The 27,930-nt window shown below is 38.9% G+C and overlaps 1 protein-coding gene across 7 annotated transcripts in view; it reads right to left on the bottom strand.

The window, feature by feature from the left end:
- Positions 1–27,930, bottom strand: part of LRP2 (LDL receptor related protein 2) — a 172,318-nt gene that overhangs the window by 17,041 nt on the left and 127,347 nt on the right. For all 7 annotated transcript variants that reach the window (XM_067471724.1, XM_067471726.1, XM_067471728.1 and 4 more), the window contains 20 exons: positions 27,272–27,788; positions 25,743–25,895; positions 25,437–25,607; positions 23,090–23,313; positions 21,658–21,835; positions 18,876–19,072; positions 16,723–16,968; positions 14,767–14,895; positions 13,955–14,074; positions 12,829–12,945; positions 12,423–12,539; positions 11,881–12,018; positions 11,065–11,187; positions 10,113–10,241; positions 9,302–9,433; positions 7,923–8,054; positions 5,158–5,301; positions 4,239–4,404; positions 2,368–2,496; positions 18–238 (listed from right to left, as the gene is read on the bottom strand). In XM_067471724.1, the coding sequence (XP_067327825.1) occupies positions 18–238; positions 2,368–2,496; positions 4,239–4,404; positions 5,158–5,301; positions 7,923–8,054; positions 9,302–9,433; positions 10,113–10,241; positions 11,065–11,187; positions 11,881–12,018; positions 12,423–12,539; positions 12,829–12,945; positions 13,955–14,074; positions 14,767–14,895; positions 16,723–16,968; positions 18,876–19,072; positions 21,658–21,835; positions 23,090–23,313; positions 25,437–25,607; positions 25,743–25,895; positions 27,272–27,788 (3,483 nt within the window). The remainder of the gene's footprint in view (positions 1–17; positions 239–2,367; positions 2,497–4,238; positions 4,405–5,157; positions 5,302–7,922; positions 8,055–9,301; positions 9,434–10,112; positions 10,242–11,064; positions 11,188–11,880; positions 12,019–12,422; positions 12,540–12,828; positions 12,946–13,954; positions 14,075–14,766; positions 14,896–16,722; positions 16,969–18,875; positions 19,073–21,657; positions 21,836–23,089; positions 23,314–25,436; positions 25,608–25,742; positions 25,896–27,271; positions 27,789–27,930) is intronic.

Below are 27,930 nucleotides of genomic sequence, written 5' to 3'. Positions count from 1 at the left end.
CACATAAATTTTCATACCTCCGTGCAAAATTGTCTTCCTGTCTGTTCCATCAAATTTCATGGATTCCACTAGATTTTCCTTCTGGTCACTCCAGTAAATCCTATCACCATTCAAATAGTCGATAGAAAGGCCAGTTGGCCAGCCAAGGTCTTCAGAGACCAGTATTTGCCTCTGCTGCCCATCCATCCAAGCACTTTCAATCTTTGGTTGCCGTCCCCAGTCAGTCCAGTACATTAGCCTAAGGAAAGCAGGACAGAGTGGACACATAGAATCAGCTGAACATGTGCTCCTCCAGTGCCTGTTTTACAGAGACATGTGAGCTAGTCTCATCTCACCATTGCTTTATAAACATTCAAGGTGCTAAGGACAATTTTAGCACACCCCAGTGCTGTCAGATAACAACTTATTACAGCCTACAATGTTGTTAAATTCTGTGTGGCACTTAAAATTTGCCGGATGATGACTGGTACCACAAGTTATCATTCTAACCTATCTAAGACTTGTAACTATATATTTAATGCTCTCACCCCCTAGTTTCCCAGACCTGTGCCTGACTGTACCCCTCCCTCCTTATACTCCCTCATATTCCCTGAATGCCCTTATCCCTCCCTCCAGATTTTTTTTCTTTCTTTCCTTTAAAAAATAGTATCTTGTGTTTTAGCTTTTTAATATACCATATATACTCGAGTATAAGCCAACCTGAATATAAACCGAGGCACCTAATTTTACCACAAAATACTGGGGAAATGGACTAACTTGAGTATAAGCCAAGGGTGAGAAATGCATCAGCTACTGGTAAATTTCAAAATAAAAATAGATTACATTAATTGAGGCATCAGTAGGTAAAATGTTTTTGAATATTTACATAAAACTGTAATTTAAGATAAGAATGTCCAACTCTGATTAAACCATTATTCTGATCTTCTTCAATGTAAATGTGCTTATTTATCCCTCCAATAATAATAAAGAGAGTAAAATAATGTAAATGTAAACATAACACTAATAATATAGTAAAATAATAAATGTAATAATAACAATACTAGAGGAAAATAATAAATGCAATAATAATAATAATAATAATAATAATAGGCATAACACCGTTGCTCAGATGATTTATTAGAACTTGTGCCACAAATGCCATCTGCCTGCAACAAAGAACTGGTGGGATCACAAGCCGGAAAAAGTTACAGAGAATGAACACGTCAAACTCCTCTGGGACTTCCGGATTCAGACAGACAGTGTTTTGGAGCATAATACTCCTGATCTCACAATCATGTTAAAAAACAAAGTATGGATGTCGCAATCCCAAGTGACAGCAGGATTGCAGAGAAACAACTGGAAAAGCTGACACAATATGAGGATTTAAAGATCGAACTGTAAAGACTCTGGCAAAAACCAGTAAAGGTGGTCCCAGTGGTGATGGGCACACTAGGTGCAGTGCCTAAAGACCTTGGCCTGCACTTAAACACAATCAGCGCTAACAAAATTACCATCTGCCAGCTGCAGAAGGCCACCTTACTGGGATCTGCAAGCATTATTCGCCGATACATCACACAGTCCTAGACACTTGGGAAATGTCCGACGCATGATCCAATTCAACAACCAGCAGAATGTCTGCTGTGGATTCATCTTGTTGTGTTTTAAATAATAATAACAACAACAACAACAGAGTAAAATAATAAATAACCTTGACTCAAGTATAAGCTGAGGGGGCCCTTTTCAGCCTAAAAAAAGGGCAAAATAATAGGCTTATACCTGAGTATATACAGTACCTTTGCATTTTAGCTTCTAGCCTAGATTTTAATGTATTATGCTTTATCACACTGTCCCCACTCTCCTTATGCTGGTCTATGACCATAATAAAAAAAAGATTTGACTCAGAATAGAGTAGGGAGCAAGGAGATCACACAAAGCAGAATCAATCAATGATTTATTACGGTCTTTGACCAGCACAGTACAGAATGGGGCATCGGTGCTCAAGGAAGGGAATCGCAGTTCCCAAGTAGATAGTAGGTATAAAAGTAGGTATAGTTCCCAAGTAGATAAGTAGGTATAAAAGCAGATTAAAAGCAGATTAAAAACATGTTATAAAAGAGACAAATTAAAAAGATAAAACAGACTAAACTTACAGTTTAAAGTGCATGTATGAATCTAAAATAGGGGGTAGCTAATAACAAATATCAAACGACTGGGAAGCTATAAAAGGGATGAGAGGTGAGCATTTACAGCATTTCAGTTATTACAGATCATTCTAACTATATTCCCGGCAGGAAGTTGCCTGGTGGAGTCTGTCATCAGCCGTCTAATGTTAACACAAAGCAGAAGAGATTATAGTGTGTGCAAAATAACTTTCTTTAAAATGCCCACCCAAGTTTGGGATTGACTGCAATAGCTGCTGGTTGGTCCAGCTGGGAATAGATGAGCCACTTCCGGTATCTGCCATCAAGCTTTGCCACCTCCACACGATTTGTCCCAGCATCAGTCCAGTAAAGGTGCCTAGTTCAGTTCAGATGCAATAGGACAGAGAAAAAAAATATGTTTCTTTAGTCACCAGTTGCCACAGTATATGAGAAAGCAATGTCTTAGTTAATATGTAAAGACAAGCAGAATTCTTTAGTATTATGATGTATTGTTTCCTGTGTCCACTGCCCAATTGTCTTCGCCTGAATCTTTCCTCCAGTGTAAACAGCTAAAGTAAATAAAATCCAACATTATGTTCCACAAAACTTTGGACTATAAGGTAATTGGAAGTTCTTATCCATTACATTATTGTCCACTATTTTGTTATTTCCCTGACAAACCAGAACCTGAAGCCAAGGTTTGAAAATGGATTTCAATTCTTGGCTTGTTAGAGAATGGATAAACTAGAATCGACAAACATAATGGGAATCTTTTGTCTCCTTGTTCTTTTATTTGTTCGTAATGGGTACAGGTGACAGCTAAAAGTTATTGGTAGTATGTACAAATGTGTTGCTTGTAAATAACACAACAGAATATTTAGGGATCCTGATAAAGGATTGCATCCTACAATTGCTATTACCAAACGAAGAGTTTCTAATGCAATATTTTAAATTTGCCACATATGTAGTGCACAGATTGTAGACTTCTGTGCCACAGAATTCATGCAGATGTTCCCAGAACTGTAAATCTGTCAATCAACACTAAACCCTGGCAGTGAAAGCCATTCAAATACTGAGTCTCATTTTGGGAAAAAGCTGGAATATAAATAAAATAGATAAGTACATTCTCTGTATTGATGCAAGTGTTGAGATCTTTTTAGATCTTCTCAAATTAGCCAGACTGAATCCAAAGCACTACTAGGAAAAGAAACCCACACAATTCTAAGCAAAAGATTAGATCAATACTCTTCTAGAGCAGAGCTTGTTAAACCTTTCCATTCACAACCCCTTTTTGCCCCAGAAGTGTTTACGTGACCCCAGGTATATGGGTATATAAAACAGGTATAAAAAAAATAAAACATTTACTGATAAATTTACATTTGCAAAGCTTGCTAAGGCTGATTTTCCTTTTTGGGGAGTACAGTTGAAATATCTTTTACAGATTCCACTGTAAACAATGCATGTCGTTGCTAACAGGTTAGTGTAAATGGGTGGTGTTCAGAAGACTTTTACTATTGCCAAATTTTTCAGGACCCTAACATGCAGTTAATGAGACCAAATTTGAGGTCGAGACCCACAGTTTAAGAATTCCTGCTCTAGAGCACAAAGAAAACTTGAAGTGAGAAACAAGGAGAAAAATGCAATCCTATGGTCTCTCAAGAACTGCTCTCAAGAACCGTTTCAAGGTCTCCAAGTTCCTGCTGAGATTTTCAGAATCCATTCAAAAGCATATGGTAGCCAACTGGCAGCAGAAGTAAACAGATAATTGACAACAATAACAGACTTTTCAATACAATACAAGCAAATTAAGACCTCAAGGCCTAAGACCTGTTTATGAAAGAACTTACTCAAGGAGATGAGTCAATGCTTAAAGGTCCTTCTTCACTTGCATACTACTAGTATACACAGAGATGCCTACAATGTCAGAAATCCAAATAGTTTTTTTTTTAAATGAAACATTTATCCAACACAAGATTTTGAAAATCCAGGTAAAAGGTCCCTTGTAGGGAGAATAGACCAGATTTCTAAACCACCTTTTAGGATGGAAAGTTTTCACAACATGGGAAACAACAATAAATGAAACATTAGGTTTATGATTTGTTCATGTTTTGGGCTTACCTTCCAACCCAGTCCACAGCTAAACCAACAGGACTGACCAGATATCTCAGATTCAGATCAACCTCCTTCACAGGATTATTTCCACTGCTTTCAAATGTGGGGATGTAGGCACGTTTGATTGAACCAAACTCTGAACCACGTCCCAGGATGCTGTAATATACGATACCTGCAGAAAATTCAGTTTAATTATACTTTCAGCTGAAATGAGCACTTTCATCTTTGACAATCCAAGGCCAAGACTATAATGTCATTTAATATTTTTTGTCAATATGGTAAAAACAGAGACCATTCTTCCAAATTCCAACAATGACAGGAAACTAATAACAACCAACAAATGTTGGTTTCACACGTCATAGAAGCAATGGTTTAGAGGAGACTTCATTATAGGAAGCTGTTAAGAAAGAAGCTCTGTCTTCTTCGTATAGAGAGTAATTGAAAATGACAGCCTCCAATACGCATGCAACCTCTCCACATAATCACAAACTAACTTTTCAGTGTTCTGGATTATGTAAAGAGCCTCCACACTCTTTACTTTCCAGACTCTCACACTCTACATGAGAAGCAGATAATGAAAGGGCAAGGCTAGCCAGATCATTTCTTCATGCATTCAGCTTCTATTGGCTTCTGTTTTGAAAACTCAAGTACTGATGTGAGTGAACTGATGAAGGAATCTCACAGTAGTGCCAGAATCTTCTGTTGCCAGCTTTTTCATTAGCAAGGATGCTATACTTTAGTATGTAGGTAGGCAAACATAGAAGACAAATGGGTCACATGAGCCCTCTCCACAGGAAACCCTGAAGAGTTGCACACCATATTTTGCATCAAATTATCTCCAACCCCTCAAATCAAAATACCTCCTTCTCGATAGTTCTTGATTAGATATGAAAACTGGAGTAAATAAATATATATAAATACTCACTGAGGCCTATGCCCTCGGGATCCCAGTCATAGTCTATGGCTTGGATGTGTTCCTCATTTTCAATATAGTCAGAGTATTGCTCAGATGACATATTATACCTTCGAATACGGACATTGTCAGGCAGCAGCAAGATTGGCGGGTTTCCTGGAAGACAGCAATACATATTTCATTGACATATTAAACAGGTCTTTCCATCAAGGAATACACGTGGTCAGTTGAAACATCAATTGCCTCAGACACCTAATCAATTTTTGGAAGTTTCTGCTTGTATAGTCAGTATGGTTTATAGGCTATTATTGCAAATACATTACAATTGACTTTCCACATTTTCCTTGCAGTGGTGTTTAAGTGCATCCTATCTCTAGTTACACTCACGAGTTTACAGAGAGTTGGACTGAGAAAGTTGTGGGGGTTTTGGGTTTTTTTTTTTCATTCCTTAGACTTCTAGCAAAGCAAGTTCTTAAAACAGAAACAAGGATGCATTTTACCATATACATCATCATCTGGAATTGCTTATGATATTTGTTAATTTTCTGCCCCATGTCAAGCAATCTTTGTTTCCCTTTCCTTTCATTGCTCAAAGTAAGACTTTATCCACTCAGCTCTATCAGACATAAAAGTCATGGGCATTAACTAAGACTACCCTGACCCTCCTGTACGACAAGAGTCTACAGGTGCATATTATAAATGTAATACATTTTTTTTATTAATGCTCATTAGGCCATGAACAATAAATGCCAATCTGTCAGCAAAATGTCTGTGATTTATATCAATCTAATCTCTCTTTAGAGAAATTGTTACTGTTAATTTTGCTTCTGTTGACAACCAAATGAACAGCCCTCTTTGTTTTCTGGAAACTTGAAAGGATATCAGGGAAATGAAATCAAGTGTGTGTATGTCGGGGGGGGGGGGGGGTTGGTAGGAGGACACATTAACAGGAAGTTAATGTATTTTTTTCAGACCATGTAGTCTAGCAATGGGCAGTGTTTTTCATGAGCCCTAGAGCTATGATTTTATATACAACTAGGATGGAAATGCACATGAAAAAGTTGGCATTGACCTGGGCATAATGAAACCTGCCATGGCTTCAGTTGGATGACTGCAATACACTCAGTGTGGAGCTGCCCTTGAAATGTGATCATTTCAGCTGGTCCAGAATGATATGACCAGGGACTACACAATTATAGTGGTATTACCACAATGCACCCTAAGGAATTTTGGATTTTGAAGTTTGACAAGACATCAAAGGAGCTTGCTTGCTGAGAATTTAAAATGTTTCTTCTTAAACTGCTATTTTCAGGATTCAACAGAACAGAATTATGGGAGTTAGAGTGAAATACCAGCCCTATAATTCTGTAGTGTGAATGGACCTTGATCAGGGGTTCTCAAGGTGTGCTCTGTGAACCATACCAATGGGTTCTGTGGTTTCCTCCTCCTCCCTCGTCCTCCAAACTTTCCTTCCTCTTTCTCCGCTCCTCCCTCTCCCCCCACGTCCCTTGCCACAAAAGACTTTTCCCCTTGCCTTCCTTACTTACAAAACCCTATTTCCCTCCCACCACTCAGGTGGTGCTTTGACTGTGCTTTTCATGCATGGCAGAAAGACGTTGAACTGGACGGCCCCTGGGATTTCTGCTATTGTGTTGTTGTTGTTGTTGTTGTTAAGGCTGGGTAACTATCTGTTGGGGTAGGATGCTTTGATTGTGCTTTTCCTGTATGGCAGAAGAGGGTTAAACTGGATGACCTCTGGGGTCGCTCCGATGATGATGATTGTTACTACTACTACTACTACTACTACAAAGGCTGAGTGGCCATCTGTTGGGGATTCTTTGTGCTTTTCCTACATGATACAATATAATATATAAACATTTATTGGGGCTCCACAAGAAACTTTTGCTTCAAAAAGGAATCCATTGTTGAAAAAGTTTGAGAACCCCTGACCTAGATCATTAGAGCTGGTTGTAGATAATATATTGTGATTTTAATTTGTTTTCATTTTATTTTATTGTGTATATTTTTACTCTGGGTTTTTGGGCTTGTCCCCTTGTAAGCTGCCCCGAGTCCCTTCGGGGAGATGGTGGTGCGGTATAAAAATAAAGCTTATTATTATTATTATTATTATTATTATTATTATTATTATTCCTTTGCAGCAATTCAATTTTGCCAGATATCAGTCTGTTTCAAAGCTCAGTTCAGGTTATTTCCTATAACACTTTATATGACATGGGAAGGTTACCTGGGAAATCATGTTCTCTTCTATAAACTTGCCCAAGATGTTAAGATTTTCAGAGGAAGCCAGTCTCTGAGCCCTACTGCTACTGCAAGCGTATTTGGTGGACATGTGGGTCTTCTCAAGAGTTGCTTACAGGCCCTGGAATTACCTGATAAGGAAAGACAGGCTTGGCTTCCCTTCTGTCAACTTTTCACTGGCCAGCAAAGACCTTTGTGTTCAGACAGGCCTTTAATATCTAACCTGTGCAGTTGCTGAGAGGGAGGGATTAATTGTTTGAGTGATATTGATGATACTGATTGATGTGCTTCTAACAAACTTTTACATCTAGTTTAAAGTTTTAATGCTATTTGACCAGTGTTAACTACCCATTTATTGCTAACAAGGAAAACAAACACAGACTGAAAAAAACACACACTGTAAGGCATTGATCCAAGCAGAAAAAATAAGAAGAAAGAAGAAAGACTTGTTCCCAAGAAAGTCCACAGTACCCGATTTTAATATAATTCCCCTGTATAGAAATGCTGGCTGAGCTTACCATTAGCAGCACACTGCTTGCCCTGCTGGTCCCCAACAGATCTAAACCCCTCGGCACAAAAACATTCGTAACTTCCTTTGGTATTCTGACAAACCTGAGGGCAAGTTCCAAATATATCACACTCATTGATGTCTGAAAGCAGAGAGGAAAAGAGAGAAATGCCAGTGTTAAAGAGGTTATTTTAAAGAACAGAATGCTTATTTTCTAGATCACATCAAAGCTCCACAGAATCTGGTATTCCAGTATTCTCACAGCAAGCAGATCAATGTTATTTTTTAAAAATGTATCTCTTGCATTTTCTCCCTCCCTTCAATTTCATAAATCCCAAGCAGATGTTTTCCTTTATTTCCAACATCTCATCTTTTTATGAGCGCATCCACCCCTGCCCTCCAATAGTCATTCCAATTTAACTCTTCCTACATGATTTTTTAAGACTATAGTCCAATCTTGTTTTCAGGGTCCCGTCCCCCCCTGATTCTTTTTTCCTCCCTCTAATTTTACAAACTGACTGCATTCACCTGGTGAGTCCTGGTTTACTCTTAACAATAGATGCACAAGGAAGGAGCCCACCCACAATATACCGGGGCCTATCAGAAGCCTAGTTTACTAATTTATTCAAATGTGGTTGTTAAGTTAAAGGAAAGAAACAGAAATGAATCAAGGAACATGAAAGATACTGCCGACTACTTCAACCAGAGAAGCCAGCCATAGCAGAGCACCTGATGAACCAACCTGGACACAGCATATTATTTGAGGACACAGAAATGCTGGACCACTCTCACAACCACCATGTCAGACTACACAGAGAAGCCATTGAAATCCACAAGCATGTGGACAATTTCAACAGAAAGGAGAAAACCATGAAAATGAACAAAATCTGGCTACCAGTATTTTTTTAAAAAACTCTTAAAAATCAGGTCAGTAAATAAAGAGTAACACCCAAAAAGCAGGGGAATTCCAAACAAGAATCAATCAGGGCCAGCTAACACCTCCCAACAAAGGATTCCCCCAGGCAGCAACCAGCCAAGCATTGAAACTGCAAGGCCATTAAATACGAATCAAGGTAGCTATTTGCAACATTCACACCTGCCTCAAGCAAACAAGAGTTCTTTTTCCCACCCTGGACAGTCCACAGATATATAAACCTCACTTGCCTAGTTTTCAAGAGACCTCACCACCTGCCTGCCATAGATGTGGTGAAACGTCAGGAAAGAATGCTTCTGGAACAAGGCCATACAGCCTGGAAAACTCACAGCAACCCAGTGAAACAGTTTAATTCATCTTACTAAATACTTGATAGCATAATGAAAATGACCAAAAGGAGGCAACAAATCACTGAAAATATCTAAAGCAGAAAAGAATCTGAATATGTAAAATACCTTCACAGTTGTTTCTATTCAGGTCATTGGGGCTGTATCCAGGCCGGCAGGTACATATAAAGCCACCTTCAGATAAATTGGTACAGTTGTGTTCACAAATATTTTCAGCACATGTTCTACCTGTCCCAGAATCTGAAAAAAAAGCACAGAACAAAAATTATAATTTAAAACAATTCAAAACAACTTTTAAGTAAACAGTTGAAAATGGCAATAGTCAGCATGGACTCAACTCTTTCCCAGCATGCTTAAGAAAAACATGTTGGCAACATAGGGATACTTCTCTTCCCTTGGATTGCAGGAGTTGCAATAGACTTGCTCTTTGAAATATGTGATGGAGGAAGGATTGCTCAACAGCCTTTCACTACATAGGAAGGACTATTGCCACCAGCAAAGCAGAAGAGAGATGGGCAACAAGGCAGAGAAAGAATAAGAGACTTGTACTCCAGTTAGAGAGGACTTGGAATTGGGACTGGATCTCTGAATTGATTTTAATTCTTTGGGTTTTATAACTTCTCCCAGTATCCAAATGGAAATCTCCAAGTGGTCAATCAAAGGCACTGCACATCTATTGTTGCTTTTCCTCCTGAACATTTGTTGTTGTTGTTGTTAATCCAAACAAAAAAGGTGGGAGAAATGGTATGAAAACATAGAAGAGTTACAAATGTAAGATGCCATTGACTGGGCCATTCTGTATATGAAGAATGTTTTCTATCTCACCTAGAAATATACAAAACTCCCATGTCAGTATCATTTTCCTTCCCATTGTGATGTATTTGTAGTAAGACTTGAATGTCCTTTCTGTGATACTTACTGCAGCCAAGTTCATCAAAGTGGTCTCCACAATCATCATAATTATCACACACATAATGCAGAGGAATGCAATTTCCATTGCCACACTTGAATTCTTCAGTAGTGCAAGGCTTAGGAGTAGGCTCTCTACCTACATGAAAATGAAATGAACACATACATTCCTCAGTTGTTGTTGAGTGAATGCTACAGACCTTGCTATACAACAAGTTTAAGTCTTAGGACAATTATTTTGACAAAGATACCTGCATTAAATCCCACTTATAAAGGAAAGTGTACACTCTCTCCCTTGAAAGTACAGAAATTGATTTAATAGGTTTTCATTTCCAATCACCATCTCTGATGGTATGTCCTAGATCACAGTCCCATTGAAGTTGTAAGCCATATAGCCTAAAATTACTATTATGAAATAATAGTGAATATATGATGGAGACCACATTTTTAGATTGACAATTATAGAATTCAATTAAGGATTCAAAGGTATAAGAGGAGAATTATTATTATTAATAATATAATAAAACTTTATTTATATTCCGCCCTATCTCTCCTGGTGGACTCAGGGCGGATTCCAACAAACAAAAAGGCAAACATTACATGCCTCGATGACAATAAGTACAAATATAATAACCCAGAATAACTGTACATAAAAGACATCTTGAACATAGCAACTATAAATTAACCTCACAACCTCAGAGGATGCCTACCACAGATGCAGGCAAAACATCAGGAGAGAATGCTTCTGCAACATGGCCATACAGCTTGAAAAACTTACAACAACCCAGTGATTCTGGCCATGAAAGCTTTTGACAATACATATAACTTAACACTTTACTACTTTATTTCTTAAAAATGTAACATTTGATGAATTTGAAACCATGGCCCCTGTACCAAATGAAATAATCACAAAGCATGCTATATTACTAATTTTTGTATTTTATGCACATGGATAGACCTACAGTGCTCTTCTTTCTCATCACTTCCATCTCCACAGTCATCTTTCTGGTTGCACAGTTCATGGCTGTAGATGCAGCGATTATTCCCACAGCGAAAGCGAAATGGTGGTTCACAGGTAATATCCACTGAAATTAAATAAGTCGGTGAGATTTTAGTTTTGAGTATTGGGTACCAACATAAACGTTTATTTTTAAAGGAGTTCTAAGTTAAGGGTTAGGCAGTTTTGGAGGATGTGTGGGGCAAATCTTCCACTACTCTTGATCACATCACATATTCTCATCAAAACCAGAAGTGGCTGAAAATCTTCCTGCCAAGCATTTTTTATATAAACCTGTAAACTCCTCTTTTAAGCAAAACAAAGCATATAGGGTTCTTCTTTCTTCCCAAGAGACGATTCTTTATCTCCCAGCATTCCTGACAATTGCCCATGATACGTAGGGCAATTGTATGTATAAGGGAAGCTGCATAATTCATACCTCTGGTTTATATTGATATTCCAAAAAAATGCTCTGCTTGTGCAAAAACTCCACACAGTACATATGTCTCAGTTTCAGTATCAAACTCTGGGAGAAATCATATATGCCAAGCATATGCTTTTGATAGCTACACAGTAGTGCTGCTATAATGCAATACTGACCATATTCGGGGTCAAGGAACACAAACAGATGAAAAGACTAAGCTAGTTCTTCCCATCTCATTCCCCTCACCATCGTCATCCTTGAATCCCAGTAAAAAAGCTAACATTATATTACATTCACAGGGGTCCTTAAGAGCCTAGCCCAGACAGAGATAATTTCAAACAACTTTCTGTAACTTACAGCAGAACTGAAGTTCTTCATCTGAGCCATCTCCACAATCATCATCTCCATCACATTTCCAATATGGCTGAATACAAACATGGTTCTTGCATTCAAACATTGTGCGTGGACAATAAGTACCATTGGGATAGCGAGTAGCTGGTAAAAGGAAATTGAGCTTTCATTATTTCTCTTATTTTTATGCATAATATTGTGCAGATTTCTAAATCCAAAGTATTCCAAAATACTTTGGGTGACTGTTATAGTGACATCTTTGCTTTCTAATGATTCCATATACACAACCTGTGTTTCATGCGCAAATTATTAAAATACTGTATACAAAAGTACCTTCAGATTATTTGTACAGGTGTATATAAACCATACATCAATTCTGTGCCTAGGCACTGTTCCCATTTCCAAGCTATCTCATTATGTATATTCAAGTATTCCCAAATCCCCCAACATTCAAAATATGTATGTATTTCCAAATACAAGTTTTCCAAAATCCCAAAAAAACAAAAACAAAAAACCACACACACACACACACACTTCAGGATACTCACGACAAGTTGCTTCATCAGAGAAATCCAGACAGTCTGCACTTCCATCACATCTAAACCTTTCGGCAACACAATGCCCACTGTCACACTGGAAGTAACCTGGGTGGCAGGTCCTTAGCTCTAAAAAGAAGAATAAATGGATGTTGAAATATTTTAAAATATAAATATATAGGGGGAAAGGAGCCTCTGGTCTCCAGCAATGTAAGAATGAAGGTCCTAAACCAGACCATGGAAGGTTGGAGGTCCTTCCACTCAGGTTCTACTTCTGTAGGCTGTGAGTGGGAGGAGGAAAGAGGTAGCTCAGCAATGTTTGCAATAGGTGATCGGATACAACACTGGGGATAGCTCTGATTACTCCGCACTATCTCTCTCAGGATACTGAAAGCCTGTTCTGTACAGCAACACTCACCACAGTCCCGTTCATCTGAGTTGTCTTCACAGTCATTGTCATGGTCACATATCCACCGAGAAGGAATGCAACGCAGATTGTCACACCGATATTCACTTTCTGTGCACTCACGGGGACCTTGAAATAAAGAGAGGCATCAGAGATATAATAAGGTAAATCAGGGTCGTTATTCAACTTCTTAAAAGTCCTCACAACCACTTACACTCCTGCAATTTTTCAACTTTTCTGCTCTCAAAAGAATTTTCCCTGACAGTTGACCAAATTCAAACAAAAACAAGGTATTGTGCATGCGGTGGAAGTTGTAAAAATATTCTAAGAAAATTCCTATAATCTGATGGCACCTTAGGTCTGATGAAATATGGTATTTATCTATTTTGAAATGACAAAATAGCAGAAATATGTATGAGTTGCCACAAATGTTATGGTTTAATTCTAAATGTCACTAAATAATATAGAACAACAACAACAATTCTTGGTGTCTTGGTTTTGAGGACTGTTTCTGGGGTTATAGGGGGTGCTGATTCAGAAAATTGCATTGAATAGACTGCATCATCTCTAGTTTTTTAGATATGGTTATCGTGATTTTCTATGGGCGAGAGGTTGGCAACTGGTAGATGCCTTATGTTCTGTATCTCAAAACCTAGGGCTGACAGGGGGAAACTGGTGCCATTTTTTGAATTGGTGGCTCAAATATACCCAGAAACAGGGCTAACATTTGAAGCACCAAAATGTGTGTTGGCCAGTGTAATATGTCACTCCATACCTCTGCCCTTTTCTAAATATGCAAGTATTAAATTTTTATAATGTTTTAATTTGCATCTTATCTGATAATATTATTTAGAATCAAATTGTTCATCGCAAAACAAAATGTGTAATATATCCCATTAATACATTTTTCATTTACAAGACCAAGTAATCTACAACTTTTGGACTTGTCAGTAGTTGTTCTGCATACACCAAAGAGCTGCTTTAATAAAAGCCTTTTTAATTATGTGGGTAAAAACTCTGAAAAGCATATATGACTAGTAAGCAAGGCTGAAAAGCTCCATTTATACAGGATATTAAACAATATTTCAGTGCTGGGTTTACATTACTACAAGTACTACAAAGGAAGGAAAGAACGTACTGCAGTTTTGTTCATCAGACTCATCTCCGCAGTCATTATCTCCATCACATTTCCATCGCAGTGGGATACAGCGGTGATTATCACAGCGGAAATCGCCCAAAGGATCACAAGTCCGTGTTTCTGCAACACACACAATACACAGAGCAGTAAATAGGGCAGCATATATTAATATGCTGTTCTCAAATATAATTTGAAAAGATCAGGATGTATACATGCATAACACAACAGCAAGATGTCAAGCTACAAGAAGTATATTTTGAAGGAATGTCTTAGACACAAACTTTGTGGAGTAGAAGGGAAATAATACCAGCAAGGCAAGTATTCTGTTATGTTTTGCATAAAGGTTTGACAGAAAAATAACACTAATGTTTACTATGATCCCTAATAGCATCTAACAAAGTACAACCTCAGTTCCACAACACATCAGGTTTCCTTTATTAGCTGAGCAAACCAGCCAATAATATCTTCTACAGTAAGACCATACGTGAGCTTTAGTGGAGTTAGTAATCAAATCAGTCACCTGCCACCTCTGGTCATGACACCAAATGAAAATAACTTGTTATTGAAGTTCAAATAATGTTTTGGGGGCAGAACTCTCCTCTAACCGCCACAGAATCCACATAGAATTCAACATCCGTATAATTTAGGGGTCCGTCTACAATCACTAGATTATAGTGATACACTGCTAATTCTTACTGTGGATTCTTGAATGCACAAATCCCAACACATACATATTCTGTTGCTTTATAACCTAGAGTACATCAGTTAGTACATGCCCATTTTAAATACATTTCTTCAGCCCTTAAACATACCACAGCTTTGTTCATCACTGTTGTCTCTGCAATCATTGTGGCCATTACACACAGCCCAAAGCGGGACACACCGATAATTAGTTCTGCAGCTGAATTCTGTATGGTTATCACATCGATAGGAAGGGCCCACTGAAGTAAAAGGAAGAGTTTAAATTTAATTTCTGAAGGATTGAATTCTTTTTTCTTTCTTCTAAATACAGAGTCTTGCCATCAAACTACTTCCAAAAGAACATCTTGTACAATGCTGATAAATTACAGGTCTCACGGCCTTTCGTAGATGTGTTTATATTTAAATGTCTAAAAGACTTTTCCACCTTCATGTGCTCAAGTTCAACTACACAGCAGAGAAGTACAATATTCTAAACACGTTCTGGTACCTAAGTTAGAAGTTAGAGTTTGAAGGCCACCATGGAAGATCAAGTCATCTGCATGTTCATAGACAATCAGAAATTGACAGAGCACATGCTCCTCAATAATTCTCTGGAGTACCTTACTTTTCCTGGAACTGCTATTAAGTTTTTTTTTTAACAGCCTACTGTCCCACTGCCCCCAAAAAGCTTCAATCCTTATTATAAAATAAAAATCTTGCCACTTGTTTTTCTTGGAGAGGAGTGACATTTTTGGCAGTCTGTGAATCTGTGAAGCATCCCAGAGCAGAAAATTGGTCACAAGTGCCTCATCTGATATGAATAATAGAACCACTGAGATTTTGGTATTCTCTAACATTGCATCAAATCAGTCACATGTCGTGGCCACATTGCTCCCAACTTTACCTAATACCAATTTGTCCTACCTCACCTTGATGTTCAAATAAGATAATATCCACCATTTCAGTAGTCCTCTGAAGATATAAAAGCAGACATCTTCCATGTCTGCTCTCTTCTCTAATGTCCTTTTCTAAACAGCATTATTGCTGTATGTGACAACAGCAATGTCTGACAGCAATATCTGTCTGCTAGATGGAGCAGTGCTGCAGAATTTGGAGAGGCACGAATGGAGGGCGAAAGGGCGAAGCATGCCAAGAGGAAGGCGCGTCAAGCCAACCCCGACCGAGACCGCCTTCCACCTGGAAACCAATGCTCTCACTGCGGAAGAAGATGCAGAGCAAGAATAGGGCTCCACAGCCACATACGGACCCTCAAGAACACTGGAAGACAATCATCCTCGGAAAACGAGGGATCGCCTAAGTAAGTAAGTAAGTAAGTGCCTCATATGGTTGTTCAAAAGTTCTCCATGCAAGACAGAGCATGTGAAAAAAATTTTTATCCAAAGTGAACCTATAAGTCTTTTATCAACTGCACCTATAGTTTGGTTTCTTAAAGACTGATCAAGGAGTGAATTCTTCTCACATATTTTCAATATAGTAATAAAGATTCTCATTGAATTAGCAGAATTAGATGATGGCTTCCACATCAGTAGAGCTTTTAATTCACTATGAGTTTCAATCTAAACGTCAAGAAATCTATACCTGTTTCAGAGGCAAAGCTCAGTTTCTTGGTGCTTGCTAAGTACCAAAGGACTACCCTGAATACATTAAGGAGATGTGGCCTTTTTGATGTGTAATCAATGTGCCTATATTTTTCCTTTATTCTCTGCAGTCTTCACAACTAAATTCTGAAGCTGGGTTGTTGTAGGTTTTTTGGGCTGTATGGCCATGTTCTAGAAGCATTCTCTCCTGAGGATGCTTGCCATAGATGCAGGCAAAACATCAGGAGAGAATGCTTCAAGAACATAGCCATATAGCCCAAAAAACCTACAACAATCCAGTGATTCTGGCCATGAAAGCCTTTAACAACTTCTGGAGCATTTATTTCAATCTCCTCCACTGGAGATTAGATTCTGCTGTGATTATTGTGTGTGCCTAGCATATTACTATCATCATTAGAAGCAAAGTCAGCCAAATGCATTCAAAGTTCTTCAATAAATACATGTCAATAAAAGCTGTGCACAACTTACTGCATTCATGAACTGGTTCATCAGAGTTATCTCCACAGTCATCATCCACATCACATTTCCAGGTCTGGGGGATGCAGCGGCCATTGTCACACTTAAATTGTCCCGGAGGGCAGGTTCTGCTGGCACAATGAGAACTGTCTTCATCTGAGTTATCACCACAATCATCCTCTCGGTCACACTGCCAGGCTTCTGGGATGCATCGCTTGTTGTCACACTGCCACTGGTGAGACTCACACTGGTGGTTGGCTAAGAGGAACCAAATCTGTGTTATCTTGACATTGTTATAAAAAGGAAAGTCGATGCTGTAGAACCTTATCTGAACAGATCTATGAATGATGATGATAGCATTTTGAGCAATCCTCATTGTGGATTCATAGTAGTGCTAATCATGCAGAGAGGTGGGGAGATGGAACCACATCTAGATGATATCCTAACTGATCTTAAGGCTGAAGATAATTGATAGGAGAGTTTTATCTGACAAAATGTGGTGCCATGTTCAGTCCTGGCTAACTGTGGAGAAACTCATATGATGGCTTCCACATTTATGCTTGCTATCAGAGGAAGCATCAAAACAAACTATCTAGTTAATTTCCCATCAGGCATGTAGCCGGGGGGCGGGGGGGGCTCGGGGGGCTTCAGCCCCCCCCCCCGAAATTCCCATGGTGGTTCGCGAAAAGTCCTTACTGGTGCATTATTTAAACTGTTATGTTTATTCATATCATGATCTGATCACCATACTCAATATATCCCATATGCACGAGGGTATTGGGATAATGATACAAAAGGTTTGCTAGGCTAGACCCTCTTTCACTCAGACTCAGCCCCCCGCCCCAAAACTCACCCCCGAACCCCCCTCCTGAAAAAAATTCAGCCCCCCCCCCCCCCCCCGAAACGAAATCCTGGCTACGGGCCTGTTTCCCATAATGCCTGCCATAAAACCAGACTCTGGTTCCATCACTGATATTACAGATAACTAGTCTGTTATCAGCAAAATCTGAGAATTGCCAAGCAAAAGCAATTTATTCTGAGTCGTGAAAAGTTACTGATGTGTAAACACTAAAACACTCCAAGATTCTAGCCTCTTGATTGCCTAATGAAGCCCTACATGCTTGCTTCAAACCAATGGTGTAGTTCATGTTTCTTGCTACACATTTGTTAAAATGTATGCTACTGTTCTCCTGTCTTGGAAAAGGGAAAGTATTGCATTCTATTTGTTTAGTTCCTGCAGTCAGAAATCCTGCCTCATCTTTTGTTAAATGTATCTAGATAGCTAGGCCTCTGATATTTTCTACCTTTTGTAACATATTTTTCAAAGATATCTTGGTATTGCAATAGTGTTAAATTGGTGCTGGGTGTGCTTATTCTGCAGCTACCTTTGCACTAAATCCAATCCTGATCATTTGGTCATGTTTTACATTTTCTGGTTATTGGTCTAAGACTCTAGTGGGTATTGCTTGTTTTCCTTCCTTCTTAGAAACTTGAGAATGTAGGTCTAGGATTCTCCTAGCTGAAACTGTGTGGTTAGGGAAAGTATAGTGGCAGTCTACCATGCTTCTGACAGTTGACTGGCAAGAGATAGGTGGCTGGGTGAAACATGAAAATCTTGGCCTCGTACCTGCTCATCAGTGCCTCACCCCATGATAATACCTCAGGATGGCAGCAATGAGGACTATTTCCCCTGTTGCTTTCAAATCCCTTCTACACTACCATATAAAATCGGATTATCTGCTTTGACCTGGATTATATGGCAATGTAGACTCATATAATCCAGTTCAAACCAGGTTATATGGGTTATCTAATTTGACAATCTGGATTTTATGGTAGTGTAGAAGGGGCCTCAGACTAAGCCAAAGAAAGAAGTCAAGAGCAAATCCTGGATATTTCTGCAAAATAATCTCTTCTGCAAGTGGGAGTGACTGAAAATCAGAAACCAGGCACTAGTTCATGTCCCTCAAAGTAAAATTCTACTGAATTCTGAATTGTCATGATGTAGAAACCTGGCTACTTTGTTAACTATTGAAAAGAGGTTTTGTCTATTTTTCTTTTCCTGTAATGCTGATGGTTCTTAGATCTCCAAATTCCCTAGCTTACTTGTTATTAATAAGTGGTTAATATAGTGACATTATATTAAGAACAAAGCACTTGTCACATACCACAAAGCACATGGTCTTCATCTGATCCATCTGGGCAGTCTGACAGGCCATTGCACAAATAGTGAGAGCTGGTACAATTGCCATCGTTACACTGGAACTGCCCAACAGGACAGTATCTATGTGGGCAGGTGGAAGGTTCATCAGAGCCATCCCGGCAATCTCTTTGTCCATCACATTTCCACCAAATGGGAATACATCTGTGTAAAAGATAAGCGGGGGGGGGGGGGGGGTGTGTGGAAAATCAGGAACAATGTTTATGTTGAGTAAGCAATAGCTTTGGACATCTCTACACTACAGATCAATAATAATATAATAAAAAACTTCATTTATATACTGTCCTATCTCCCCAAAGAGACTCAAGGCAGTGAACAAAGTCAGCAAACATTCAATGCCATAGAAAAACAGAGAAAAATAACTACCCCACCCCAAATCCCCAGAGATCCATGTTTAAACCAAAAATAAGACTTGGTATTAAAATAATAATAATAATAATAATAATAATAATAATAACATGTAACATTTACAATTCCATAGTAATCCATCAAGAAAATGGAGGAGTCAGATCAATGAAACATGTCTAATTTGAAATTATAAATTATAAAATTAACTATAAAATTAACTACTGCTAGCAGCCAGGGTGAGTAGTCCGTATAAGATACTAAGATTTCTCATCTTTATACACCTGAGCACATAAGAAAGTTTTAGTTATTTCTAAAGAAGGTTAAAGAGGAAGCTATTCTAATCTCTTTAGGGAAGGAGTTCCAGAGGTGGGGGTGACCACTGAGAAGGCCCCTTCTCTCGTTCCCACCAATTATGCTTGCGATGGGGGGGATGGGGACTGAGAGCAGGGCCTCCTCTGCTGATGGTAGTGTCCAAGCAGGTTTGTATGTGGAGATGCAGTTTACTAAATAGCCTGGGCCCAAACCATTTAGGTCTTTAAAGGTAATAACCAGTTTTTTGTATTTAGCCCAGAAGCAGATCAGCAGAAGGTGGAGCTGCCGCAATATGGGGGTGGTTCTTTCCATGAACGGAGCCCAAGTTAGTAATCTGGCTGCCGATCTCTGATCCAACTGAAGCTTCTGGGCTAACTTCAAAGGCAGCCCCACGTAGAGAGCATTGCCGTAGTCCAATCAGGATGTGACTAAGGAGTGGACCACCATGGTCAAGTCAGGTATCTCAAGGTACGGGCACAATTGGCGCACAAGTTTTAATTGTGCAAATGCACTCCTGACCACTGCAGACACCTGAGGTTCCAAGGTCAGTAATGAATCCAGGATTACACCCAAACTGTGAACCTGTGTCTTCGGGGGGAGTGTAACCCCATCCAACACAGGCTGTAACACTATACCAGTGGTTCTCAACTAGTGAGTTCCCTGGTGTTTTGGTCTACAACTCCCAGAAATCCCAGCCAGTTTACCAGCTGTCAGGATTTCTGGGTGTTGAACATCAAAACATATGGGGACCCACAGCTTGAGAACCTCTGCTCTAAACCTTGATCGGCCTTGTGACTAACCAGGAGCACCTCTGTCTTGTCTGGATTCAATTTCAATTTGTTAACCCTCCTACAATCCATTACTGATGAAAGGCACTGTTTTAGGACCAGGACAGCATCCTAGGTTTTTGGTGGAAAGGAGCAACAGAGTTGGGTGTCGACTGCACAAATTTGACACTGAACTCTAAAACTCCAGATGATATCTGCCAGCAGCTTCATGGATATGTTAAACAGCATGGGGGACAGATCAAGGACTTCACCATATGCAAAGTGGAATTTCAGCAAGATAATAGAGTCTTTGGGCATTGTTATCACACAATACTGTGTCCATCTTGCTGTTGCTTTGTATTCCACCCATTAGTGTAGTGTACCTTTTCACTGATGGACAAAACCTGTCAATGGTTCTGGACATGGCTGGCTTTCCATTACTGATTTCTGTGAGGTAGGGGCCTCCGCTGAAGTTCCAGTATCCTGGCAGCAATTACATGCCATGATTCTCCTCCACTCCTTGCTTCCTCTCAATATTCACAAACAAACTGTTTCCTTTGCTTTCTATTTTATTTCTTTTTTTATCATAATGTCATAATTGAGAAATTGTAATAAAAGTAAAAAAATAATTATAAAAACCAAAAGTCATGCTGGCTAAGACATTTGGTAGGAAAGCAGGGTTATGAAGCCACTGAGACCACAGGTTGCCAAAGCAGTGCCAATGCACTAATGCAAATAAACGCAATAATGAATGGTATAAAATCAGTACACTACCATTTCCTTCACAAACACAAATGCAATGAGAAATTAGGCTGGTGTAATAAAGTCCCAGCTGTTTTTATTCAGTAGCAAGTCTCACTTAATCAAGGATGAGATTTTCTGGTAACGATGCCTAGGACCACAAGTTTTTACAAGAAGCTAAACTGAAGAAAAATGAATGATTTGCTCATCAAAAGCTCTCACACTTTTATTGCCTTTACCAATAAACACCCTAAAGGCTACCCAATCTTGGAAGCTAAGCAGGATCAGCTCTGCTTGGAAGGGAGAATGCCAAAGAATACCAGGTGGTGAGATCTATGGAAAATTGGAAAATCATGGTTTGCTTTTTGAATTAAAAAAAATCCAAGCAGTGAATGGCTGAATTCATGGATGCAGAGCTTGTGGATATGGACGGTTGATTGTAAAAGAACAAAATATGAGGGAGGAACTATAAATGTCACTTCTGCTCCTGGTGGATGGAGAAAAGGGTTATATACATAGCAATATAGCAACAAAGGAAACAATCACGTGCATTATGCATACCTTTCACTGTCTGCACAAAGGAACTGGGTGCTAGAACACATTGGGAGGCAGTGAGCTGAATCACCAAACTGAACCACCATAAAGTTATCTGGACATTCACAGGAATAACCATTACCACCATTTTTTATTAGACACAGATGAGAACAGCCACCATTGTTGGTCCCACAGGGGTTCCTCACTAGTGAGAGAGAAACAGGAAAAATCTAATCATTTCCCAGAAAAGAAATAGTCACAAATGAAACTGAGATGCTGTTTCCTATTGCTAGGATGCTATTTAAATATTTAATGAATAATCGGAAGCTATTCAACATTGAAAAGAACCCCATAAGGTGTATTCTAGCTTACTGAACAGGTGCAAATGAACAAATCATCTTGTTATATTATCTCAGGATAAACTGTGGATTATTAATGGAAGATAAATCAATAGGCTACATCCAGTGGGCAGACATATTGAAGTAGGCCACTGAATTCATGGGGAACTTGATAGGTGAACAGTTACATAACTTCCAATGATGTAATGGTTGTATTATGGGTCTATTTAAGATTACCAGCTGTATGTAGCACAAAAATGACTAGTTGAACAATTATTCATCTGAAGAACATATATTGGTAACCCAAATCCAGGATCAAGCAGGAAGTCAAGCCCAGAATACACACTATGTAGATGGAAGATCACACATCCACAGAGATGTAACAACTCATCAACCAGCAGCCTTTTTCAACCTCTTTAGGTAGGCTTGTTGGGATCAAAACCACCAAGGAGCAGTTGGGTGTAATTGACAAAAACTATAGGGCAATAGGACACAGGGAGGCAATAATCACATTGATGACATTGATCAACACCCAACAAACATAACAGTGAAACTTAAGCCTTCACCAGAATGCCTGTGCTGTTATTGTTGGAGTGGAGGTTATTTCCTCTTCTCTATTTCCTCCCTGGGTGTGCTGAGGTTACCTAAGGGTGAAGTTGCATTGTCTTAGTTGCTGGGGTGCACTTGGAAATGATCTGGCTGCCCTTGAGAACCCAGGAAAGAAGGAGCAACCTTTACCTCCAGCATAAGGCTGTTCTTTCTTCCCTGGGGTTTGAGCACAGCCCAAATGACCTGTCTTTAACAAATCGGTCACTGGAGAGATGGTGCTGCAACCATGAACCTCTCCTCAGCTACTGTTGAGCATCTAGGAAATAGGACTATGCAGAGAAGTACAGGATACTCCTCCTGCAATATCCCAAAATACGTGCAAGGACTGTGCCTTTGTGTACCTCCATGAAAATGCTTCCCTAGAGCTCACTGCACAGGAGCAAAATGGGGCCTCTGCAAGATGGCAATGTCCTCTCAACTTCAACCACTTAGTTGCAAGCAGAATTCAAACTTCAAAAATCAATGTAAAAGAAAGAATCAGGCAACTAAAGTACACAGAATGAATATCTTACCAACTGGCTGCCTGTATGGGTGATAGACATGGATATCAAAGGGTCTGTGAGTGGTGTTCACCAGAACGGTCCTTCCTGACCCATTGTACTTATTTCCTTTTTCAACTGTTCTCGTATTCCAGTCAGTCCAGTAGATTGTGTCCTCAAAAATTGTAATTGCAAAGGGGTGAGGCAATGTTCCATCATACACAGTGTGGCGGTGCTGACCATCTAAATTCGAGTACCTGAAGAAGAAGAAAAGGAGAAGAAATGGGTTACATTTTGGTGAAGGAGGGATTGCAACAATATTTGAAACTTTTGAATGTGATTTCAGAAAGTGAAAAACAAAGGGAGTTAGACATAAACTGCTTTGGTATCAAGGTGCTAAAACAGAGTAACAGACTTTTGTTACAATAACTGATTATAATCTCTATTTTGTTCTAGCTGTTCTGGGAATATTAGGGGTGCAACAAATAGAGGGGTGGGAGGTAATCATTCATAGCTGTAAACTGTAAACTAACTAATGTTGTCAATGACTACCAGTCATAACAACTGTACATAAAACTGCCAAGAGCAGTAAATATATTTTGCATTAGATTCACATAAATGTGAATCACAAAGGAACTTGCGCAGCAAGAATTTGCTTATGAGCCTGTCATTTCTAGAGGGAACAGAATACTGCATTTTGGTCTGATCTAGCACAATTTTCTTATATCACTGTGAAAGGTAGCTGTTTCAGAAATCATTCAACTATGTATGCTCCTCGAACAGGCAAAATATACATGTTATCTATTCTACTTTTAATAAATTACCAGCTGTGGTAGCATCATGACCAATATCCTTTTCAAATTAACATACAGTGATTGGAAAAGTTACTTTTGGGGATTATTTCTTTCAGTAACCAGCTGCCAGGTTGCTGAGGAAATTCTAGGAGTTGCAGCCCAAACAAAGTAATTTTCCCAAACTTTAACACATGATACTAAACTGATCGACAAATATCTCTATTTGTAGATTCTAAACATTTCAAGTTCCTGTCTACTGTTTATATCAGTGCTATCTTTAATTAATTCACCTGCTTAATTAATTTAACTTCATTTTATTAACAGAAATTCCTTATTGACTACATGATACACAATATCAATATTATACTTGTCTACATAGTACCTCAGTGGGTCTTCCAAAATTTGGCAGCAAGTTTATATGGAAAGGAAACTGAGAAGAATACTCCAAGACACAGTATGCATTCTTGTAGTATGACTTCAAATCATTTCCAACTTGTAGGGCCCAAATACAAGCATATCGATGTTTTCTTGACAGTGTTGCCACTGCCATTTTTGGAAGCTGAATGTGTCTTGCCCAAGGTCATCCAGTCAGTCTCCATGGCTGAGCGGGGACTCAAACCCTGGTCTCCTAGCATTCATGTTTAACACTCCAAGTCGCTAGATCATGCTGAGTGTCATGCATACTTTCTAATCTATTAGTAGTAACAATATTTTTAAAAGAAAATAGGAAACGCTAATGAAAAAATCAGGTACCATTATGTTATCTGCATCTTCCTAATGGTTTGGTGTTTTAAAGTATCAGTGATGAACACCAGTAGTCACTACATCAATGCTATGAAACAATGTATACTCTACATCAGGGATCCACAAACTTTTTAAGCAGAGGGCCAGATCACAGTCCCTCAAACTGTTGGAGGGCCGGATTGTAATTTGAAAAAAAACATGAATGAATTCCTATGCACACTGCACATATCTTATTTGTAGTCAGAAATGGAAACGGTTTGGAGTGACAAAAAGCAGACACTGTTATTGTCATGTTTCTGCTTTCATAATTTTAAAGAACTTGTTTTAATTCTTGTTACGTTTTAAGGTTTATATTGGAAAGTGTTTATAAAGTTAGTATATTACTGATGTCATGGCCTATGGCTAGTACAATAAACAATTCATTCATTCTTATTTGTAGTGCAAAAAAACCTTAACAATAATTAAAAAAACAATACAATAGTTAAAATGAAGAACAATTTTAACAAATATAAGCTTATTAGTATTTCAATGGGAAGTATGAGCCTGCTTTTGGCTGATGAGATAGGATTCTTGTTGTTGTGGTTGTGTGCTTTCAAGTCGTTTCAGACTTAGGTTGACCCTGAGCGAGGGCCGGGTAAATGACCTTGGAGGGCTGTATTCAGCACCCAGGCCTTAGTTTGAGGACCCCTGCTCTACATGGTCACATTGTACAATTGTAATGTATAATTACAATTATACATTTACTGTAATATTGATTTAAAGCTTCAACAAGCTAGTTTGGCAACCCCCAAAATTTGGTATGAAGAGTTACCCAGTTGCTTTATTCTTCTCTATGTACGTACTCAATGTAGTTCAGATGGGCATCTGCCCAGTAGAGCTTGTCATTGGTGTAATCTATGGTGAGTCCATTAGGCCACTCTAATTTGGCAGAGATAATCACCGTCTTATTCTTGCCATCCATTCCCACACGTCCAATATATGCTCGCTCAGCCCAATCGGTCCAGAAAACCTGCCTGTTTTAGAAAAGACAGTATAAATTCATTTAGACTCTTTGTGGCTATTACTCAGACAGATGTTGAAATAATACACTGAATACAATGATAATACAAAAGAGTTGATTCAGAAGAAAATAGCTTTTGAAAACTTACCCATATTTGGGGTGAACAACAATAGCTCTAGGATATTGGAAACAGAAAGTACTGTTGGGATCCAAACAGCGATCAATTAATTTTTTCCGGAACCGTCCATCAAGTTCAGAAACATAGAGGCAATCCTTAGAGTCATCTACCCAGTAGAGTTTCCTGAAATATTTGACATGAATATTACACCAGCTTCTTTTTAATACATCTATTTTATGTATCAGTGGCTATTTTATTTCATTCCTTTACAACACAGTAAGATCCATACAACCCTAAAAGGCTGACAAAATAAATTGGGCAGGATCTCACAGGGCCTGGATAATGTCATATCCTGAAGTAAAAATGGGCAAAAGGTAGATCAGAGATCTAATGAAAAGCCTCTTAGTAATTTGCAAGGACGTCTGCTTTTCATTTTGTCAGCAGCTGCCAGATTGTATCATTTCCTATGTAGATTGGTAAAATAAAAATAAATACTTGGGATGTAGATTTCTATGCAACTGGATCATGAGCTCAATTCAGTTCTGGTAGTGAAAACAAATCTTCATGTTCAATTTGAACCCAAAAGTGTCCTGTTATATATACTGTTTCCACTGGGTCCTGATTTGTGTTCAAGTAAAAAGACAAAGAAACTCAGAAATCGATTGGGCAAGACTGAAGTCTGCCCACATTTCTGAAATATTTACCATGTTAAATTAGTTTTAACTCCAACTTGGGAGCATTTATTACCAAATAACAGAAAATTAGGTTTGCTTGTAGACAAAAGAAAAAAGAAAAAAAAAGAAATTCAGCCAAAAGATCCATGCTTTAATTTTTAATAATGAATGGAGTAATTACCTTTAATGTAGTAATTTTCAAGCTTTCATCCTCCAAACATTTTGGACTTCATCTCCCAGGCATCCAGAGGACTTCTGGGAAATGAAGTCCAAAACATCTGGGAGACTACAAGTTGAATACTACTGCTTTAGTAGGCTAAAGTAAAGGTAAAGGTTTCCCTTTGACATTAAGTCTAGTTGTGTCCAACTTTGGAGGGTGATGCTCATCTCCATTTCTAAGCCGAAGAGCCAGCATTGTCCATAGATGCCTCCAAGATCATGTGGCCGACATGACCACATAGAGTGCCGTTACATTCCCGCCGGAGCTGAACCTATTGATCTAATCACATTTGCATGTTTTCGAACTGCTAGGTTGGCAGAAGCTGGGGCTAATAAAGGAAGCTCATCCTGTTCCCCGGATTTGAACCGCTGACCTTTTGGTCAGCAAGTTCATCAACTCAGCAGTTTAACCCACTGCACCACTGGGGGCTCCTAGTAGGCTAGAAAATATAATTTCAACTCTTAAGAATTCTTTTTTAGGCTGGGCACTGAAGAACATTGAGTGAGTGGGAAGAAACATATAGTCCATGTGAAGCTCTCTCAATACAATGCAAACACACATAAATATGAATTGCATTTTTAGTTACAGTTGCTGAGTAGGTTATGAAGAATGTAAACTAAACCACATACAGTTCAACATTTAAGCTTTACAACAAAGAGACTCACCTGCCAACCCAGTCAACTGCAATTCCCTCTCCACTGGGCACGCCATCACTAATTATTGTTTCCTTGTTTGTCCCATTGAAGAACATCCTTTCAATGACTTTCCTGCCCACATCAATCCAATATAGCCTTTTGTCCACTCTGTCAAAGTCCAGCGCAACCACATTCCTGAGCCCTTGCAAAATGAGAGAGTAAGACTGGCCGTCCGTAGTGAGATTTCTCAGATAGTAACGGTTGCTAAAAATCAGGTAGGGGGAGATATTACTATTTTGTCGGCAGCTTTTCCCATCTGGTTCCCGGATGTAGCCTGGGGCACACTTACAAATATAGGAGCCTACACTATTCTCACAAATCTGGCTACACACTGATGGGGTTTCACTGCATTCATCGATATCATCACAAGACCTTTTATTGGACATGAGCCTGTAGCCAGGATGACATGAACAGTAGAAACTGGTTAAGGTGTCTGTGCAGACATGGTCACAGCCACTGATGGAAGAGTCATTGCATTCATTGATACCTAGTGCAAAAAGAAAGAAAGAAAGAAAGAAAGAAAGAAAGAAAGAAAGAAAGACACAAAAGTGAGTCAACATTCAGTCTTATAACTGGCTGTTTTAACTGTTTCAAAATAATCCTAGGATTGTTTTTAGGAGTTTTTAAAA

This window comes from Anolis sagrei, chromosome 1 (genome assembly GCF_037176765.1).
Source record: "Anolis sagrei isolate rAnoSag1 chromosome 1, rAnoSag1.mat, whole genome shotgun sequence".
In the NCBI taxonomy this organism is placed as follows: Eukaryota; Metazoa; Chordata; class Lepidosauria; order Squamata; family Dactyloidae; genus Anolis; species Anolis sagrei.
Note: the sequence above shows the minus strand (reverse complement) of the source record. Positions and strands in the feature narration are given on the sequence as shown.